The sequence below is a fragment of the Dendrobates tinctorius genome, unplaced genomic scaffold, assembly GCF_039654945.1.
Source record: "Dendrobates tinctorius isolate UK_male_01 unplaced genomic scaffold, ASM3965494v1 ptg000015l, whole genome shotgun sequence".
In the NCBI taxonomy this organism is placed as follows: domain Eukaryota; kingdom Metazoa; phylum Chordata; class Amphibia; order Anura; family Dendrobatidae; genus Dendrobates; species Dendrobates tinctorius.
Window position 1 is genome coordinate 28,135,272 of NW_027361683.1, and position 21,589 is coordinate 28,156,860.

The following is a 21,589-nucleotide window of genomic DNA, read 5'->3' on the forward strand; positions in this document are numbered from 1 at the left end:
GTAAGTTGAAAAGGTGAATGCAGATTGTGTACACCTGTATCCAGCGGAAAAGGTTAATACTCAGTTATCAATTGATTCATACAATTCTAAGAGGAACAGTGCAATGCAGAATATAAAATAATGTGCTCCACAGTTTTTTTTTGCATGGAATATAGAAATAGTTACTGAAGTAGACATGTCAGAAGTGGGGGCAGGTTTTCTTTAAAGGGTATCTTTGAGAATATGTTTAAATTGAAAGTAATTCAAACTGCAGCCCATCCTAGTCACCTGTCGGGAAGGGTTTCAGCAATCTGAAGAAAGGAGAGAGGAGCTGTATCATAAACACACATGCTTCCATGTGCTGAGAAAAAGGGCTGTGACATGAAAAGAAATATATCTTCTCCTCTGATGTCTGCACATGGAAGACTAAGGCTGGAGAAAAAAATGATATGTGTTCAGTCAGCCAAGGAGAAGATTTAATTCTTCTGTCATAGCCCTTCTCCAGCAGCATACTGATGTGTGCTTATGATGCATCTCCTATGTCAGTTGAGACACAGTCCTCTGGAGATGTGTTTCTTCTGACTTCAATCTGTCCTGACACATAACTAGGACTGCAGTTTGAATTACATGACAGGGACAATTTTATTGAATTCTTGGATAACCCCTTTAAACATGCCAAACTGCACTTTATAGTTAGGTGAACATTTCACTACTCAAACGTACGATGTACAATACAAAATAATATTGTGAAACCGTGTTAGCCAGAAAAATAGATGTAAATACTTATGTCCCCCCAAAAAATTGAGAAAAGTATTCAAGCCGTCATACCTTTATTAGCTAACCAGAGAAATTATATTTGCAAGTAAGCTTTCAGGGCTCAGAAGGCCCCTTCATCAGGCTAATTTTGTACTACTCAAACTTCAAATTCTAAAGAAAATCGATTACTAGTTGCAGCAGCTTTTAATAAGAAAAATATACAGTAAAGGGGATGACATACTGTGATTAGTTATTAGTATCATCAGAAATGTATTACTAATAATTGACTAAATAATCAAGGCTTGAATTTTTTGCTATCTAATTTGGAGTAAATCTGTTTGAAATGTCTAAAAAATCCGCACCTTTTGCGTTATTGTCAGCTTTTTGAAACTGAAGGGCATGACTAAGACAAGCAAATAATTTCATTATAATTTGTACTATAAAGGTGGCATAAATGACTTCAGAAATATACTCCAGTCCATGACTAGAGTACATATCTTATACTGACTACGGCAGCTCAAAGATGTACCAAACACATTAAGAGGCATGTGCCATCTTACTGAATATTGTGTATGTTATTCCAGGGGGCAAAATGCCAATTTGGATGATTCAGCCCTTAATAGTTTTTCTTTTTTCTGACTTTTGCAGCCATAGCTTGATTCAACGTTCTGTGCTTTTTGGCAATGCCAAAATCTAGACTGTAGCCTTTATATTTTAGTTGCAGAAATTATTCTAAAGTTATGATGTATTACATACAGTATGTTCTTGTGAGTAAATGTGAGCAGTGTAGTCAAAATGGTTATGTCCTTTTTGAAATGAAACCCCACTTGAAGCTAGCCTGAAGCCATAGGCCTTTGATATGAATGGGTCACTGAGGAGGAAATCAAGACCAAGCCAATTCGCAGAAAACCAGAGAGGTTGGTAACTACGTGGATTGCAGACCCCTGATCCTAACCACGCAACTAACAGCAGCCGTGGATCGTACCTACAATGATTCTAGATGCCTCGTCACAGCCGGAGGAATAAATAAGCCTAAAGCAAGAAAAGGGGAAAACTAAAACTGCCCCAGAGCAGATCCCAAAGGAATAGACAGCCCCCACACATGTATTGACGGTGAGACAAGATGAAATCACGAACACAGGTAGGAAAATAGGCTGAGCAAATGATGGGGCCCACACTAGCTAGAAAGGACAGGAAAGGAAAGATACTGTCTGCAATCATGCCAAAAAAACATGCAAAAATGTCCAACACTTCTGATAGCAAAAAATACCCTGAAGTCACTAGAATTCTCCCACTATATCAGCACTCTGGCATATTCTGAGAACAGAGCAAAAAGAGGCCAATCTAATAAGGGACAAAAAGCAAACTGGCACATACAGTGACATAAGAGTGGAAATTCAGCACAGCCCCAGCCGGGTCTGGCTGACCACACAAAAAACTGAATAGACCAAACTAAATCAAATGTGAACATTAGCAAAGACAACTTAGCTTGAGATGGCAGGAACTGAGCATGAAACTAAGACCTCAGGAGGCAGGAAAAAATCACCAGCATGGGAATAGGGAGTCGGCTGTCTTAAATCCAGTCTGAGACTCCAGATGTCCACTCCTCTTCCTCATTATCAGGTGGCAGGTCTCTGTTAATTATATCTGCTTTACTACCTCCTGCCATCACCAGAGGGAGCCCGGAAAGAGAACTCACAACTCTTCTGTCAGCACAACCAGCTCCCTCACCAGAAACCAGAGGCAGACCAGAAATTGAGTTCACAACAGTACCCCCCCTTGAGGAGGGGTCATCGAACCCTCATCCACACCACCAGGCCGATCAGGATGGGCCCGGTGAAAAACACAAACCAATCTTATGGCATGAATGTCAGAGGCAGAGACCCAAGAATTATCCTCCTGGTCATAACCCTTCCATTTGACCAAATACTGAAGTCTCCGTCTAACCAAACGAGAATCCAATATTTTCTCTACCTCATATTCCACATTGCCATCAACCAATACAGGGTCAGGAGGCGCCGCCACAGGAACTACTGGCTCAACAAACCTCTTCAACAGAGATTTGTGAAATACGTTATGGATCTTAAACGTAACTGGAAGAGCCAATCGAAAAGAAAGAGGATTAAGAATCTCCAAGATCTTATAAGGTCCAATAAATTTTGGCTTGAACTTTGGAGACGCAACCTTCATAGAGATATTCTTTGACGACAACCAAACCATATCACCCACTTTAAACCGGGGACCAATGGTCCTATGCCAGTTGGAAAACCGCTGGGCCTTTTCCTGAGAGAGAGACAACTTATCCACCACTTGGTCCCAAATCTGCTGCATTCTCTCTACCACAGTGTCCACACCTGGGCAGGCCGAAGACTCCACTTGCCCTGAAGAAAATCGAGGATGAAACCCAAAGTTACAGAAAAAGGGCGACATCAAAGTGGCAGAACTAGCTCTATTGTTTAGTGCGAATTTGGCCAAGGGCAAAAATGAGACCTAGTCATCCTGATCAGCAGATATAAAACATCTTAAATAGGACTCCAAAGTCTGGTTTGTTCTCTCAGTCTGCCCATTGGTCTGAAGATGAAACGCAGAGGAGAAAGATAACTGAATTCCCAGATTGGAACAAAAGGCTTTCCAGAATCTGGAAACAAACTGGACTCCTCTGTCCGACACAATGTTCTCAGGAATCCCATGCAACCAAACCACCTGTTGTAAAAACAAGAGCACCAACTCTGAGGAAGATGGCAACTTTGGGAGTGGTACAAGATGGACCATCTTAGAAAATCTATCACAAATCACCCAGATAACAGTCATTCTCTGAGAGACAGGAAGATCAGAAATAAAATCAATTGAGATATGGGTCCATGGCCTCTTAGGCACCGGCAGGGGCATCAACAACCCACTAGAACGAGAACAGGGTTTAGACTGAGAACAAGTCCCACAGGACTGCACAAAATTCCTAACATCACGAGATAAGGCAGGCCACCAAAAAGACCGACTCACCAAATCTCTGGTACCAAAAATACCTGGATGACCAGCCAATGCAGAGCAATGAATTTCAGACATCACTCTCTTCCTCCACTGGTCAGGAACATACAATTTTCCCATAGGACAACGCTCAGGTTTATCCTCCTGAAATTACTCCAGGGCGCGTCTCAAATCGGGCGAAATGGCAGAAAGAACTACCCCCTCACCTAGGATGGTAGTAGGCTCGGTCACAATAAGAGAATCAGCAAAGAAACTCCTAGAAAGGGCGTCTGCCTTAACATTCTCAGTGCCAGGAAGAAAAGAGACCACAAAACGTGTGAAAAACAAAACCCACCTACCTGTCTAGGATTCAAGCGTTTGGCCGACTCCAGATAAATCAAATTCTTGTGGTCGGTGAGGACCACAACTTGATGTCTAGCTCCCTCCAACCTATGTCTCCACTCTTCAAATGCCCATTTTATGGCCAACAATTCCCGATTCCTCACGTCATAGTTGCGTTCAGATGGGGAGAACTTTTGAAAAAAGAAGGCACAGGGATTCATTTTAGAAGTCACATGATCTTTTTGGGACAAAACAGCTCCTGCACCAATCTCAGAAGCATCTACCTCCATCTGAAATGGAAGTGAGACATCAGGTTGCCGTAAAACCGGAGCAGAAGTGAATCTCCGCTTAAGCTCCTGAAATGCCGAGACAGCCTCTGGAGACCAAATCAGCACACTAGCGCCCTTCTTGATCAGATCAGTCAGTGGTTTGACAATACCTGAAAAATTACCTATAAATTTACGATAGAAATTAGCAAAACCCAAAAACTTCTGGAGAGCCTTCAAAGAAGTGGGCTGAACCCAATCATAAATGGCCTGTACTTTGGCCGGGCCCATTTCAATAGTCGACAGAGACAAAATGAAAACACGAACACAGGTAGGAAAATAGGCTGAGCAAACGATGGGGCCAACACTAGCTAGAAAGGACAGGAAAGGAAAGATACTGTCTGCAATCATGCCAAAAAACCCTGTAAAAATGTCCAACACTTCTGATAGCAAAAATTATGCTGAAGTAACTAGACTTCTCCCACTATATCAGCACTCTGGCATATTCTGAGAACAGAGCAAAAAGAGGCCAATCTAATAAGGGACAAAAAGCAAACTGGCACATAGAGTGACATAAGAGTGGAAATTCAGCACAGCCCCATCCGGGGCTGGCTGACCACACAAAAAACTGAATAGACCAAACCAAATCAAATGTGAACATTAGCAAAGACAACTTAGCTTGAGATGACAGGAACTGAGCTGGAAACTAAGACCTCAGGAGGCAGGAAAAAATCACCAGTATGGGAATAGGGAGTCGGCTGTCTTAAATCCAGTCTGAGACTCCAGATGTTCACTCCTCTTCCTCATTATCAGGTGACAGGTCTCTGTTAATTAGATCAGCTTCACTACCTCCTGCTACCACCAGAGGGAGCCCGGAAAGAGAACTCACATCTCCTCTGTCAGCACAACCAGCTCCCTCACCAGAAACCAGAGGCACACCAGAAAATGAGTTCACAACAAGCCTTACTTTGGGAGTTGAGAAATTCGGAGTGTATTTCTAATAATTATTAAGGTGATACAAATCATTTATGCAATACATATCCATAAAGTACGTGCCATATAATTTTAGAAAAAATTTGTTTGGGGATACAACTGCTGTACTGACTGTATTTCAGCAAAACTTGTGTTACAGTATATTGCTTAATGTTTGACAATATATTTTAGTGACACAAGTACATTTTTTTTCACCATGAATATTAATGTTGGAATATAAAAGAATGATTTAGGGAGATGCAAAACAACACTTAGGCATTGGATGGCACAGAAATATAAATGTCACTATAGCTATAGTGAGATAAATGCTGTACACATATTGTTTTTCACAGCTCCATTTGTCAAAGATGTTGAGTTTGATGCAGTTGAAATTATAAGGCCATTGAGTTTTCAATAAAAAGAAATCCCTTGTAATGTCTTTTGGCTTTCCTGAAGCTACCACTGTTGAGAGTCTTCAAAAGAAGCCAAACTTCTCAGAACAGGTTTATGTTGTACAATTTTACAGATCATAAAGATGTTTCAACGGAAAATATGGAGTTCTGGAAATTCCTGCATAATAAATTATACTTTTACATGAAAAATTCATGTTTCCCAAGATACATAAAGAAGAGAACTTAGGAAGGTTCATGGCTCATGCACTGCAGCACATACAGATACTGTTTCAGGATGGATGTAAATTATATTTTACTTGAAACACATACAAGCTCTTTTCAGGACAGATATAAAGCTACATCAAATCCATCCCTGACTTCTTGAAACCAACTATCCTTAGTCTAGGCTAGCTTTACACTAGCGTTTTGGGCCGCAGCGCACGGCCGCCGCTAAGCCCCGCCCCCTGCCCGCACCCTCCGGTCATCTCCGCCTAGTATCGCACACGGCTGCATGCGATCTGCACACCCTATCTTTAGCATAGTGTGTGCAGACCGTGCGCTGACCGTGCGCTAGTAGAATTTTGCGTGCGCTGCGCCCTTTTGACGGTGCCCTGGTGTGCGCCGAATGCACCATGTTGCATTTTGGTGCGCTCGGAGCACCGTCAAAAGGGCGCAGTGCACGCAAAATTCTACTAGCACACTGTCTGCGCACCCTATGCTTATAGGGTGTGCAGATTGCATGCAGCCGTGTGCGATACTTGGCGGAGATGACCGGAGGGGGCAGGCAGGGGGCGGGGCTTAGCGGTGGCCGTGCGCTGCGGCCCAAAACGCTAGTGTGAAGCTAGCCTGAGACGGGAATACACCAATTTCAGAGTTCCTGAGTCCCTGTATATACCTATCATCCATAACACTGACATTATGGCCTCCTGAAATTCACATGTAACATAAAGGCTATGTGCGCAAGTTGCGTATTTGCATGCAGAAATTTCTGCAAGGTTTCTGCATCTCTTGGCAGAAAAGCGCAGCGGAAAATATGCACGTTTTTATGCATTTTTGCAAATCCATAAATAAAGATATATTGTTAAAAAAATGATTGTGATGTAATTTCCTTGTTCAACTTGTTCAACCTCTTCTTTTTCATTCTCCATTGAAGACCATAATGTCATTACATACCATGTTCAAATTTATAATGTTTACACACACAAAACAAATATAAGTGAATATACACTGCTCAAAAAAATAAAGGGAACACCTAAACAGCAGAATATAACTCCAATTAAATCAAACTTCTGTGAAATCAAACTGTCCGCTTAGGAAGCAACACTGATTGACAATCAATTTCACATGCTGTTGTGCAAATGGAATAGACGACAGATGGAAATTATTCGCAATTATCAAGACACCCTCAAAAAAGGAGTGGTTCTGCAGGTGAGGACCACAGACCACATCTCAGTACCAATGCTTTCTGTCTGATGTTTTGTTCACTTTTGAATGTTGGTTGTGCTTTCACACTCGTGGCAGCATGAGACGGACTCTACAACCCAAACAAGTGGCTCAGATAGTGCAGCTCATCCAGGATGGCACATCAATGCAAGCTGTGGCAAGAAGGTTTGCTGTTTCTGTCAGCGTAGTGTCCAGAGGCTGGATGCAGTACCAGGAGTCAGGCCAGTACATCAGGAGACATAGAGGGGGCCGTAGGAGGGCAACAACCCAGCAGCAGGACTGCTATCTCATCCTTTGTGCAAGGAGGAACAGGAGGAGCACTGCCAGAGCCCTGCAAAATGACCTCCAGCAGAACGCAAATGTGCATGTGTCTGCACGAACGGTTAGAAACTGACTCCATGAGGATGGTCTGAGTGAACGACGTCCACAGATGGGGGTTGTGCTTACAGCCCAACACTGTGCGACCCTCCAAAGAAATGCCGCCCCACACCATTACTGACCCACAGCCAAACCGGTCATGCTGAAGGATGTTGCAGGCAGCAGATTGCTCTCCACGGCATCTCCAGACTCTGTCACATGTGCTCAGTGTGAACCTACTTTCATCTATGATGAGCACAGGACGCCAGTGGCGAATTTGCCAATCCTGGTGTTCTGTGGCAAATGCCAAGCATCATGCACGGTGCACGTCCTGCACGGAAAGCATTGTTGGTATGCGTGTCTTGATAATTGCCAATAATTTCCATCTGTTGTCTATTCCATTTGCACAATAGCATGTGAAATTAATCATAAAACAGTGTTCCTTCCTAAGTGGACAGTTCGATTTCACAGAAGTTTGATTTACTTGGAGTTATATTCTGTTGTTTAAGTGTTTCCTTTATTTTTTTGAGCAGTGTATATTTAAATATATATACACACAGGGTGGGCCATTTATATGGATACACCTAAATTAAATGGGAATGGTTGGTGATATCAACTTCCTGTTTATGGCATATAAATGTCCCACCCTGTATATCAAATCCAGGTTCTCTTGCCTTGTCCATTAATGGCTTGTTCCAGTAGCCCATTTATCATCAGATTGTCCTGGTTCCTCGACATCTGACATGGACCTTGTTCATCCTCCAAGCCGTTTTGAGGTAGGCACTATAGTGGTATATTATGTCCAACAGGGAAGAGCCAGGATTTGAACCTCCCAGTCTCCTATGTCGATGGTTGTGCACTTTTTAAAAGCTATCTAAGGTAGTATTATAGTGTTAGGAACCTTGGTATATAATTTACCTTAATTTATTTTCCACAGGGTAAAGCCGGGATTTGAATCCCAGTCTCCCATGTCGTAGGCTATGCACTTAATCATTACACTATACCAGTAGGTCAAGAACAAGAAGAGATGGCCAGGCATGATCCACATCTACTGGCTAGAGAAATTAAAAGCAGTACATGAACAAATGGCAAAGCAGATGAACCAACTGCTAGAAGCAGGCCACCACCCAGTCTGGCTAACATAAGGAAGAACAGTGCTGATAATGAAGGAACAGTTCCATCCAACTACCGCCCAATAACCTGCCTTACATCAACATGGAAACTCCTGTCAGGCATCATAGCCAACAAGCTGCAAAACCATAGGAACCAGTACATGAATCCAGCTCAGAAAGGCATTGGGACTGACACCAGAGGCTCTAAGCACTAGCTCCTAGTAGATAGAGCAGTCGCTCAAGACTCAAGGTCCAGAGATACGAATCTCAGCACAGCCTGGGCTGACTACAAGAAAGCCTATGACTCAAAGCCACACACATGGATCTGTGAATGCTTGGCTCTCTACAATGTCAACAGGAAATTAAGAACCTTTCTCAGAAACTCAATGGGGAAATGTAGAACAACATTGTTAGTCAACTCAAGACAACTAGCCCAAGTGACCATCAAATGCGGCATATACCAAGGTGATGCACTGTCCCAATTGATGTTCTGCATAGGCTTGAACCCCCTCAGTCAGATAATTACAGAGTCTGGCTATGGATAAAAGTTCAAGAGTGGAAGCACCATCAGCCACCTCCTCTACATGGATGACATCAAGCTGTATGCGAAAAATGAGCGAGACATCAATTAACTGATCCACCTGGCAAGGCTCTACAGTGAAGACATTGGGATGTCCTTCAAACTGGAGAAGTGCGGCCAATTGGTAATAAAGAGAGGCAAGGTAGTCAAGAGTGATGGAGTGGAATTACCAGCAGGACACATAGCAGATGTACAGACATGCTACAAGTACCTCGGCATCCCACAGGGATACGGTAACATGATGAGTAGACAAGGAAAGCAGCAACATCCAAATACCATCAAAGGGTAAGACAGATCCTGCAGAGCCAGCTAAATGAGAAGAATAAAATCCATGTCATCAATACATATGCCCTGCCAGTTATCAGATACCCTGCTGGCATTGTGTGCTGGCCAAAAGGAGAGATGGAAGCTGCAGATGTGAAGACATGAAAGCTCCTCACAATGCATGGAGGTCTCCACCCTAAGTCTAGCACCCAAAGATTGTATGCCAACAGAAAGGAGGGTGGTCGAGGCTTGATAAGCGTCCAAGCCACCATCATGGATGAAACAAGGAGTATCCAGGAATACATCAGAAAAATGGCACCAAAAGAAGAGATGCTGAGAGAAAACCTAAGGCAGCAACAACATCAGATCTGGAAGGAAGAACAGGAACATGAAGCGCCATGGCAAGACAAGCCGCTGCATGGGATGTACCATCGACAGATAATGGAGGTGGCTGACATGTAGAAATCCTACCAATGGCTGGAGAAAGCTGGACTCCGAGACAGCACAGAGGCACTAATCATAGCGGCACAAGAACAAGCACTAAGTACCAGATCCATAGAAGAAGAAATCTACCACACAAGACAAGACCCAAAGTGCAGACTATGCAAAGTAACCTCAGAAACCATCCCACACATAGTGGCAGGATGCCAAATGCAAACAGGAACAGTGTATATATAATGCCATAACCTAGTAGCGGGAATTGTATGCAGGAACATCTGCAAAGAATATGGCCTAAGTCCCCCTAAGTCTAGGTGGGAGACCCCAGAGAAAGTGGTGGAGAATGAAAGGACAAAAATCCTGTGGGACTTCAAGATCCAGATGGATAAGCAAATGTTGGTTAACCAACCAGATATTGTGATAGTAGACGAGGATCAGAAGACAGCAATGATAATAGATGTAGCAGTGCCAAGTGATAGCAACATCAGAAAGAAGGAATATGAGAAGCTGGAGAAATACCAGGGCCTCAAAGGAGCACTGGAGAAGATATGGAAGATGAAAGCAACAGTGATTCCAATGGTGATAGGAGCACTTGGAGCAGTGACCCAAAGGGTGGAAGAATGGCTACAACAGATCCCAGGAGCAACATCTGAGCTCTCTGTCCAGAAAAGCGCAATGCTGGGAACAACTAAGATACTGCGCAGAACCCTCAAACTCCCAGGCCTCTGGTAGAGGAACCAAGAATGAGAAAGGACAACAAAGGCCACCCCCCCAGTGGGGGGTAAGAAGGGAAGTTTTTTTTACATATATATATATGTATACCGTATTTTGCAGATTATATAACATACCGGATTATAAGACGCACCCCAAATTTTGAGGAGAAAAATAGGAAAAACCTTTTTTTTTCAATAAAATGGTGGTGCCTCTTAAAATCCATGCGTCTTATTGCTTACCAGGGGTGGTGGCTGCGGTGAAGTGGAGTCCCAGGGTCGCTGCTGGAGGAGCAAGAGTGGCGTGGTTCTACAGGCTGCAGGCTGGGATGAGGGGGTATTCCAATCTGCGCCGCTGCGGGTGAAAATGGCTGGCTGCGGTGCTCTGTGGTGTGGAGGGCTCCACTGGCATTTTGTGAAAGCCCGGAGCCCCCAGCATATCCATTACTGCGATGCGGTGGCCTCCAGGAAAATGGCTGCCAGGGCGGCGCATGCCCAGATTGAGATCTTGGCAACGATATCTCGGGTGCCGATATTTTGTCTCCTGAGATCTTGGGTGCTGAGATCTCAGGATGAGATCTCATTCCCGAGATCTCACTGAGCATGCGCCGCCCCCCCAGTGGCCATTTTCACGGAGGCCACACAGTAATGGATATGCGGGGGCTCTGAGCTTTCACAAAATGCTGGTGGAGCCCTCCCGCACCACAGAGCACCACAGCCATTTTCACCCACATCGGCGCACATCGGAACACCCCCTCATCCCAGCCTGCGGCCTGCAGCAACACGCCATCTTTCCTCCTCCTGCAGCAACCCTTGGACCCTGCTCTACCACGGCTGGAAAGGTATATCTGCATTATAAGACACACCCCCAGTTTCTGCCCCCCCAAAAAAAGTGGAAAAAAAGTGTGTCTTATAATCCAAAAAATACGGTATATACTGTATATATAATACCAAGCCCGAGGTTTAATAATGAACAGGTATCAGCCAGATACCCTAATTAATAAAGCGGTGCATAAAGAGGAGTTAAATAAAGATACACACACACTCACCAGCCTATGTAGGAGCATTAACATAATTAACCTACATATGCTGAAACAAAACAGCAACTGTCAGAAATCTGCATGAAACGCAATATCTGTTTATTTTTCAAAAAATTTTAAAAAAATTGCTTGGGCTTCCTCATAATTTTCACAACCAGCACAGGGAATGCTGACAGCTGAGGGCTGATATTAATATTCTGGGAAGGAGCCAATAGCCATAAAGGTTCCCAGGCTATTAATATCAGCTCACAGCTATTTGCTTAGCCTTTACTGGCTAGTTTACAGGGGAAATTTACGGATCATGTAATTACTTTGCATAAGTATTCCATTGCATTTTTGGAGCATTTACGCTCGTTAAAAAACGCAGTGAAAATGCATCAAAAATGCATCATGTGCACATAGCCTAAGGAGTATCATTTGTACAGATAACAGCTTCTGGTTCATGTACTGCAAGTAAGAATGTAAATGTAATAAAAAAAAAAATTAATAAAATGTAGAGGGTCAAAATATAGTTTATGTTTTATAGTCAATGCTACTTGTGATATTAGTTTATAAAAATAGGAGGGCACCACTCCGCAGCTTCCTGTTTTGCCAGTGGCGGTAAACTCCCGAAGACTGACAGTTTGAACCAGCGGCATGAAAACTCTGCTAGTCTAAACTGAATCATAGAATCATAGAATGGTAGAGTTGGAAGGGACCTCCTGGGCCATCTGGTCCAACCCCCTGCTCAAAGCAGGATTCTCTAAATCATCCCAGACAGATGTATGTCCAGCTTCTGTTTGAAGACTTCTGTTGAAGGAGAACTCACCACCTCCTGTGGCAGCCGGTTCCACCCATTGATCACTCTAACTGTCCAAAAGTTTTTTCTAATATCTAATCTATGTCTCCTCCCATTCAGTTTCATCCCATTGCTTCTAGTCTTTCCTTGTGCAAATGAGAATAAAGATGATCCTTCTACAATGCGACAGCCCTTGAGATATTTGTAGACAGCTATTAAGTCTCCTCTCAGTCTTCTCTTCTGCAAGCTAAACATTCCCAAATCCGGCAACCTTTCCTCATAAGACAGGGTTAGCAGACCGGTCACAACTGTCGCTCTCTCGTGCAGCTAGTAGAGACAGCTTTGTTGATGCGCAAAGCGACAAGCACATGGGCTCTGAGGCCTGAGTGATCCAGCCAGCTTCAAAGAGCCAGAAGCAAACCTAAAGCATAGACTGTGCATGTGTTGCACATTCCTTACCTAGGTAACCGACCACTCAGAGACTGCAGGGTGGCCTGTAATATAGGCCATGAGCTGTATACTATAGACAGCTCAAGACAAACCCTTTAATGGAAAAATCCACCAGTAATTAATGATAATCTGTAGTTGAAGGCATATGTTCAGTTTTCCTGTAGTACCACTACATGCAAAAAGTAGTATTGAACAAATCCTATTAATATGGGAAATCAATATAATAAATGAATGTCATGGGATTATCATAATGATAGATTCTCTTTGTAAGTGTTCTCCACTCCGTCTAATAGAATTGTCCCCACCACAATTAACTACTCCGCAATCTGGTATTTCAAAATGGATTTTGTAAATCAAACAGCCCCTTGAGTCCTTGTGATGTGTGGAGAGATATAAGAATACTTCTTGCGCACCAAAGCAATATCATATCTACATTTCAGAACCCAGTGGCCTCAGTTGGTCATTTATAAGCAACTGCTTCAACGTTCTGCTTTTTAACAAATGAATCTATCAATTGTAAGACTGATTTCTAATCAGAATATTGCAAATTGATTTCTAGTTACGTCTTTTCAAACAGTAGCAGCAATCTTTATCTTGTACCTAATGATATTTCGATTTATGTACCAAGAAGTGATTACATTTTTGAAAGCCAGCATCTACAGCATATTTCACTTTATAAGTCAATCGAAAAAGTTTCAACATAATGGCAGCATCCTGCTGCTGTAATTTCTAAAAAAAATATGCTATAGTATGTGAGTATACATGGAACGCCAAATAATATGTGACCAACAAGAAATTTTAGAGCATTTTACAATGACCCACGATGGACTGGCCATCAGGTCTGGACTGTGAAGGTTTACAGTAATGACTGAGAAGCTTCCCACTTGCATACTGTGTCACAGATATCACTTCCTAACAGATGTCACTGTCATACAAACTCCTGTTCCTGGCTATTTTTCCTCTTGCCTGCACTTCAATAAATTTCAAACAGTGTGTAAATTAGATCGTGGGAGTCGTGAGGATAGCGAGTGACAGGGGAGGCATGCCTGATATTAATCTGTATTAGGAATTCATGGTTGCACAAATAGAATTTTTAAAGAATCAACTATCTTCCATTGGATACCATTGTTTTATTTTTTGTAAACTTGGACAGCTAGGCCCAATAATCAAATCAATAGAATTAACAAAATAAGTTGTGTAATTTGCAAAATAGTGTACCTAGAAACTTCTATGGGGACTAGCTCCCCCCATAATTTATTTGTGGAGATCCCCATGATTTCATCGGAGAATGAAAGGGGAGGAGAATCAAAGAAAGAGGAAACCAACATTTTTTAATGAGGTTTTCATTTCCTGAGCACACTTTCTGTTGAAGGAGGCCATAGTGGATGGAGTTTTATTAGTTTATGTTTTGCATTTCTAACCACTGGTACATTTTATAGTTTTGAAATGAAGATTATCAGAAGGAGTCTACCTTTTAATAAAAAAAAACAAAATGATTGAGATCAATTTGCTAGTCTCTGTGGAAACAAATTAAATTGATATTGTTGAAAAAGACTGTTGGCGTTCTACAATATGATTATTTATAACAATAGAGAAGTGCATTTTCAAGAACTTATATTATTAGATGCTACATTACACCATCTGTAAACATACTCTATGTTCTTGACTTAATAAAATCTTGATGTATTTTTCGATCTAGTCAAGATTTGAAAATACAATTCTGCCCAAACCAACATGATCTTCATTCCAGCTACCACAGGTGCTATCATGTGCCAAAACTACTTTCTTAGGCAGGGATATATTCACCTCTTCCACATCACTCAATGGCAAAATAACCCCCTCTTCATCTTCTTCTAAAGCAGTTTTTCTTTTTCTGCAGTTTGATGGAAGGTGGCTTTTGCGAACATTTTTTTATTTAAGTGGTAATATTAGGTAAACTGTAAATTGTGTAAAATCTATTCTCAGGGTAAATTGTACATGTGTATGTGGCATTTTCATGTTGACTAAATGTTCCCGGTTCCAGTATCTTTGTACTTTCATCAGCCCGTTGTATTTGTTGCACAATTACAGTACAAAATATCTTTTATATGTCCCACCTATGTTGTTTGATGGCTCAATGCTGTGTTGTTCTTGTCAGACGCAATTGCATGTAAAACTGAAAGTTAAATTGTATCTTGAAACGTGTTGTTTCACACATGGTAACAATAAGGCTGGGGCCAGAAGGCTACTTTGGCCACAACATAGCCAAAAAATTGCCGTGTGTAACTACTACATCGTAACGTTTTCGGGTGGTGAACCCCAAGATATCGGGATCATGACTGGCAAGTCACATAAAGTTGGACTCAGTTGCATTTTTTGCAACTTGCCTAGGGTGGTCACTGAACCTTAGAAGGTGACCCCTTTCACTTGCATTGGGCTGCGTTGTAGTAGTAAGTGATCTTTGGCCCCGTAACCCGTGTCACAGCCAAAGTCAACATCTAGCAACAGTCCACAAGATTGCATACAACTCAGAGTATTGCTGTATATTGCAACTGCGTCTGAACAATTAAAAAAATATATATATGGAGACTTTCAGCTAAAACCTGGCTTGTAGAGCTAGAGAAGAGCTTTTTGTAGATTGTCATTAACGAGTTACTGACAAGCTTAGGAAACCTTGCTATTTCTGTGTGCTAGAGGTAACTTATCAATGGACATATATTTTTAATTCTGTGAGAAGCCTGAAAGTACTCAAAGAAATTGTATGTTGTGTATTGGCACTCTAAAGTTTACACTGGGAGGTCAAAGTGAAGATGTTAATTCTTATTGCAGAACTATGCTACTGTAGTCGCATTTACGGAATCACTAGGTAACTTAGGAAAATTCTTGAACTTAACTTGAGCTTGGTTTTATCTTGATTAAAACTGTTTTGTTTATCTAGTGCAATGTGCAGTATGACTGTTCATCATAAATGCTGGGTGTATTATCTAACAAATGTATACAGCACACTTGTAGCACACAGACACAGGCAAAAGTTCTTGTCCCTCCTGATAGCATACATAAACTTGACTGAATGGTTACAGCTACAGAAAGAAACATTTGTTCAACTTGAGATGAAATGCTTAATAATTCCTTACTAATTGTCCTAGTGATCATTTGCCCCTGTCTATCAATGCCTGTTAAATAAACAGTTATTATTTAAAAGCTCCTTATAATAAGCATTCATCGTTACCCTCAGTATAATATAAAATTGTAACCCCCATCTAATAAATATCAAGAGAGCCCCAGCTGTGGACACAGATCCAGCGGCCTCGGCTATGCATGATGTACCAAGAGTCTCAACACAAGACATTGGGTGCCTGGACCTTCGGCAAGATTTAAAGAGGAGCTTCCCGATCAGGGCTGCCAGGAGGGGCCACCATGCTCATAACCCCCATCCCAGTAAGAGGGAAGGGTTCTCCTTTCTTGCATGTTGTGCAGAATGGTGGGTGAGCTGGAAGGCATCAAAGCTGATCCAGGTAAGCTCAACAGACTTCAATATAATGCATTGTACTAAGGGACATATCTGTAGTTTTAGCAAAGACAGAAGATAATTAGTACATTAGCTGATAAATTCCCAATCGATTTTTGAAGACTGTAACCGTAACTGTTTTCTTACCTGAAAAAGCCAGGTTTCCCATAGTGGTTTCCTTCAAAGAAAACCACATTAATCACAATAAATATATATCTAAATATATTGCACGTTCTTTGGTAGCCTGCTTAAATGAGATAGATTAGTGAAGGGTGCTTCATTACCCTGTAACATTACCTTTTTAATGATACAATCCCTTTTTAAGACATACTGTACATTAAAATACAGTAGAATACCAATGATTTAGCTGTATGGATATTTTTCGCTCAGCTCCAACGCAGAGCATCAGTCATTGCGCAAGCCACCCAATCCAGCACTGCGACTCCAGGCAACCCTCTTCTTTAGCTTCTGCTGAAGGTCCTGCACCCTGAAATCCATAGCCGAGGCCCATACTCCCTGTTTTTTTTGCTTTCTGGATTCTGTAGGCAACAGCAGGGGCTAAAGGCAGAGCAGTCCAAAAAACTGCATGGGGAAAAGTCTGTACACTGCAAAGCACATCATATCAAGGATTATAGAAGATGCATTTTGTGGCCTGTCACAATTCTAGGTTTGCTAAAATAGGTGTTTGAAAGTGGGTTCAAATAGCAAAATGATTTAATGTAAATTAAATATGAAAAACATTTCCTTTGACAGCATTTGAACTTTTTCTACAAGTTTACTTAAATGCAATGTAAGGGATTTGTAAGCCATGTTGTAAAAATCCCTTTTACTCAATTAAAAACATTTTACAGAGGTATCATTCAATTTTTTGCATTACAGAAATATTTCCCCATGCAGAATCTTAATATTTTTGAGCTCTTACAAACACAATGTTTTACACTTTTTTTTTCATTGCAAAACCACAAAGTTTTTCACTAAACAGTAGACCAAAAACTTAATCCACAAGCATTGGCTAGATAAGGCATTTTTGCAGGATATTAGTGTTAGATCAATGCACTAGATATTAGTTTTTTGGGAGCTTCTTCCTTGTGCTATGTGGTTTACCAGTTTTTCTGCTTTATTCCCACAGCATCATCACTGCCAAATCAAAGGTCCCCTATGAGATCAGCATTGTCACCACCTCAAAGAAGTGGAACATTAGTAACATACAGTACTACATCAGTAGAAGGAGATACAGAAGACCAAGAGCTAGAAAGCAGAAGATGTCAAGGAATGATTATGAATCCTTACCTTGAGCACTGGTCCCCAACAAAAGAGGAAGTGCGAGTGTCTCTCACTGTGGGGAGACAGATCAAACAGTCTTTTAGGCGTGTTTCTCCAGGTCCATTAGCTTCTTCCACTGAAGATCCTCTCTGCTATCTTTCAGCACATACAGGTTGGGGGGATGAGAGTGACTCAGATATTCCACCATCTGACAGGGTACCTGAGTCAGCAGAGTCTACACAGTCTGAGAGAGATGGAGGTAGTCAGCAAACAGAGATTGGTTCTTTGCCTGGAGGAATGGTTTGGCCTTTGATGCAAGACCACAGAAAAGATAATAATGGGGAAGAAGATCACCAACTTGCTTCATCTCAGCGCAGTGAACATAGCTGTAATGAGTCCCTTTTGTCTTCTGAGTATCCTGAGGGTGACCAGGCCTCTAGTGCAACAATGCCAAGAAGACTGGGACGCCCTCGTGCTAAAGATGATAGAAGAGCTCGTTGGAGAGCTAGTCTTCATCGCCTTTTGCAGCTAGAGAAATTGAGGGACCAATTATACCGTCAAGAATTGGCTTTAAAAGAAGAAGAAATGACCCGGCAGCGTGAGGAAAGAGCTAGAGATAGAGAGCTTCATCGTCAGCTACTTGGTGTGCTAGGTGATATCCGAGATGAACTTAGAAAAAGAAGGCAAGAGAGAGCTATTGCACAAGATGGTCAGGGTCCAGAAGGCAGGGGAACACCATGCAGTGGCACTGCAACTACTACCCGAAGGGCTCGTGGTGGACTAACACGTCCAAGAGGGACACGCATTTCTTCAGTTTCAGCCACTTTGCCCTGTTCTTTTGCTCAATTCTTTCTTCAAGATCCAAGAACTGGGTCTTCTATGCCAAGCACTATGGCCAGGGGTAGCGGCGAAAATCCCACCTGGGCAGGGAGCCGACTTATCGGCCCTCTGCGCAGAAGAGGACAACCTCGTGGCCGCCCCCGTGTCCACCCAAAACCAGTGATGGGGGATATCCATGGATAAATTAAGAACTGGGAACAGGCCTTTTTCATGTTTTACAACAATAAAGAAGGTGTTGAAAATCATTTGTCTTTTTTTATTGCTGTGACTATTTCTGTATATATAACATGATTGAATCAGTTTTGTGAGGTTCTTTGCATATTAAAATAAGGTTGGACTTCTAATATAACATTACGTGTAACAAATTTGAATCACAGAACAGAAAGAAAGGAAATATGATAGAAATGTAAAGACCTACAACTAGGGATGAGCGAGTATACTCGTTAGGATTTGGTATTCGGCGAGTAATATGGTAATCGCGGTACTCAAATCCTGGCGAGTAAATTTCACTACTCACCTCGCAATATTTGGCACAGCCTGGACAGTCCCCGCACAGCCCAGCACAATCCCGCACAGTCTGGCACAGTCCCGCACAACCCTCGCACAGCCCGACACAGTCCAGCACAGCCTGGCACAATCCCCGCACAGTACCTGCACAGCGCAGCACAGTCCCGCACAGCCCAGCACAGTCCCGCACAGCCCTGCACAGTCCCCGCACAGCCCAGCACAGTCCCACACAGCCCGGCACAGTCTTCTCACAGTCCCCGCCCAGCCCAGCACACACACATAGCCCATTACTCGCATTTCCCATAGAATAACATTGGACTCACTACTCGTTACGAGTACCCGAGTATTAGGAGCTACTCGTAACGAGTACAGCGAGTCCGAGTATTTCACTACTCGCTCATCCCTACCTACAACACCATGAAACACCTTTCTGAGTTAGACTGGAATCCCATGCAAGTTTTTTATCATGCACCAAAAATGAATCGCTTTTCATGGTGTTGAATTCGATTTTCAGCCATTTTTGACCTATGTGTCCTTATGTACTATAAAAGAAAAGCTATTAGAGGTTTCCAAGATTAATTAGCTATGAAAAATGGATGGCTAAAGTTGATCAAATAGCTTATCTGAATAGCTATAGCGCTTACTGAATAGCTGCATCTGGACCCGGATACCTGGAGCAACTCCCGATGATCAGCTGTTCGGCTCCGCAGCTGTATATGTCGTGGCTGTGTGACAGTCACAACGCATGCATGGAGTGCCTGTTTGTTGGGCTCTTCATACATGTGTTGTGACAGTGAAACAGCCGCTACACATGCAGCTGCGGAGCTGAACAGCTGATCATCGGGAGTGCTCCAGGTGTCCGGATTCCCGATGCACCTATTTGGTTAGCGCTGTAGCTATGCGGATAAGCTCTTATCCGAAGCTTTTCATTCATCTCTATGGATGGCACAATAATGAATAGACAAATTTGATCCACAAACCGGATTAAAATTAGCCATGTCACTGTTTTTGCATACCGGGTATGAGAAGAACTGCATAGATAATAATGGGTAGGTGTTTTATCCACCCACACAAAAGACAAGTAACAAGAGCATAACAGATACATGAAAATTGATTGAGTGACTAGGGCCTAACATTCAGTTACTACCAATTTAAGTGTTGCATGTGTTACTTATTTATATTTTTAAAAGTTATGGACACCTTTGACTTGGCAAAAATGTTTTTTACTTTAGTTATTGGTTAACCTTAAGTTAAAACAGTTGTAGTATATTTCAGACAGGAAGCTTTACCCCTGATAAGAAGTTGCAACCAACTCCTTGTGTGTATGTCCTTCTCTAGGAAGTCAAGTACTTCCAGGGTCCTGCTGCCTTCCTCAACTTCCCTGCTGACTCTATAATGGTGGCTCTTCCCTCTTTAATAAAGCTTGTTCTGCTATGTACAGTCTCCTCCCCTTTCCCACTGCTTTCTTTTATACTGTGCTAATGTGGGAGGAGAAATCAGGCTTTCACTAATCCAAAAAAATTAAGGCCTTAGCTGACAGAAGCGAAGAACAGTTTGCAGCAGCACAGCCAGCTACATGAAGGTGTTACAGTGGCTTTGTGGCTGAAAAATGGTAGTAAATGTTTACTGATGATTATTTATTATTTTTTTTAGTAAGCAAATTAAAAAAACACAGTGCCAAGGTGTCCATAACCTTTAAGTCAAATTCGAACATTCTATGAACTTACACTTTAACATTTTTTTGTTACCTGTCACTCTCTCCTCTATCACAGCTGGAGTCTTGAGAGTGCAACATGATTCCCCCCTCATTGTCCTCTAAACAGCCTTCAGGTTCTTTGCAGATAACACATGCATTGTGACTTATATTTGTAATAAAGCCATACTGCTCTTCTAGATCAATAACTCCATCAAATACTTGTATTCCTTCAACAGAACCCAATAGTTGGGTCCATGAGGCTCCAGTACATTGTTGCATTTGTCAACATGCGGGGCTATTTTCTCATTAAAAATTATTGCGTTAGATGGAGTCTCCACCTTAGATGTGAACAGGGTATTTCAAAGTTTGTTAGTCCTTGAGAATTTTCCATATTTCCTCATAATTTTTATCTAAAACTACATCAGATTGTAACAGAAGTCCTAAATGTAGATATTTAACTTGTACAAAAATTTGGTTTAGTTTTTGGTCAAATTTATACAGAAATATATACAATTCTGAAGGGTTTACAAACGTTCAAGCATCACTGTATCTGCCACTCCATTCATCTTTGTCAACCATTCACCTTTTTCTGACCCTGGCCATGAGGAGAGTAACGGAGTGGCAAGTTGTGCAGCGTTTGTGTATCCTTTGGTATCTTTGGTTTCATAGACTTAAATGGAGAGGCAGAGCACATTACAACCTGCCATTCTACTTCTCCTTGTAATGATCTTCTGGCCATGTGAGAACCAGGGGAGAATGAGAAACAGTGTTGCACTATTGGCATTTGAAGGGAATCTGTCACTGGGTCTTTGGTATCCCATCTGAGGGCAGCATAATGTAGAGATGAAAACCCCGATAACAGCGATGTATCACTGACTAAGCTCCGTGCTGTAATTTTCATAAAAACAATGTTTAATCTGCTGCAGATCTATCAGTTCTCTGAATGCTGAGCT

General features: G+C 42.1%; 1 protein-coding gene across 7 annotated transcripts in view; it reads left to right on the forward strand.

The window, feature by feature from the left end:
- The window catches only part of DLGAP3 (DLG associated protein 3), a 943,374-nt gene that overhangs the window by 684,249 nt on the left and 237,536 nt on the right, over positions 1-21,589 (forward strand). Inside the window, exon 8 of one of the 7 annotated variants that reach the window (XM_073563185.1) lies at positions 17,460-18,678. The exons of the other annotated variants lie outside the window; for them this stretch is intronic. Within the exon in view, the coding sequence (XP_073419286.1) occupies positions 17,460-18,616 (1,157 nt within the window). The 3' untranslated portion in view covers positions 18,617-18,678. Of the gene's footprint in view, positions 1-17,459; positions 18,679-21,589 lie in introns of those variants that run through there. 7 annotated transcript variants of the gene reach the window in all.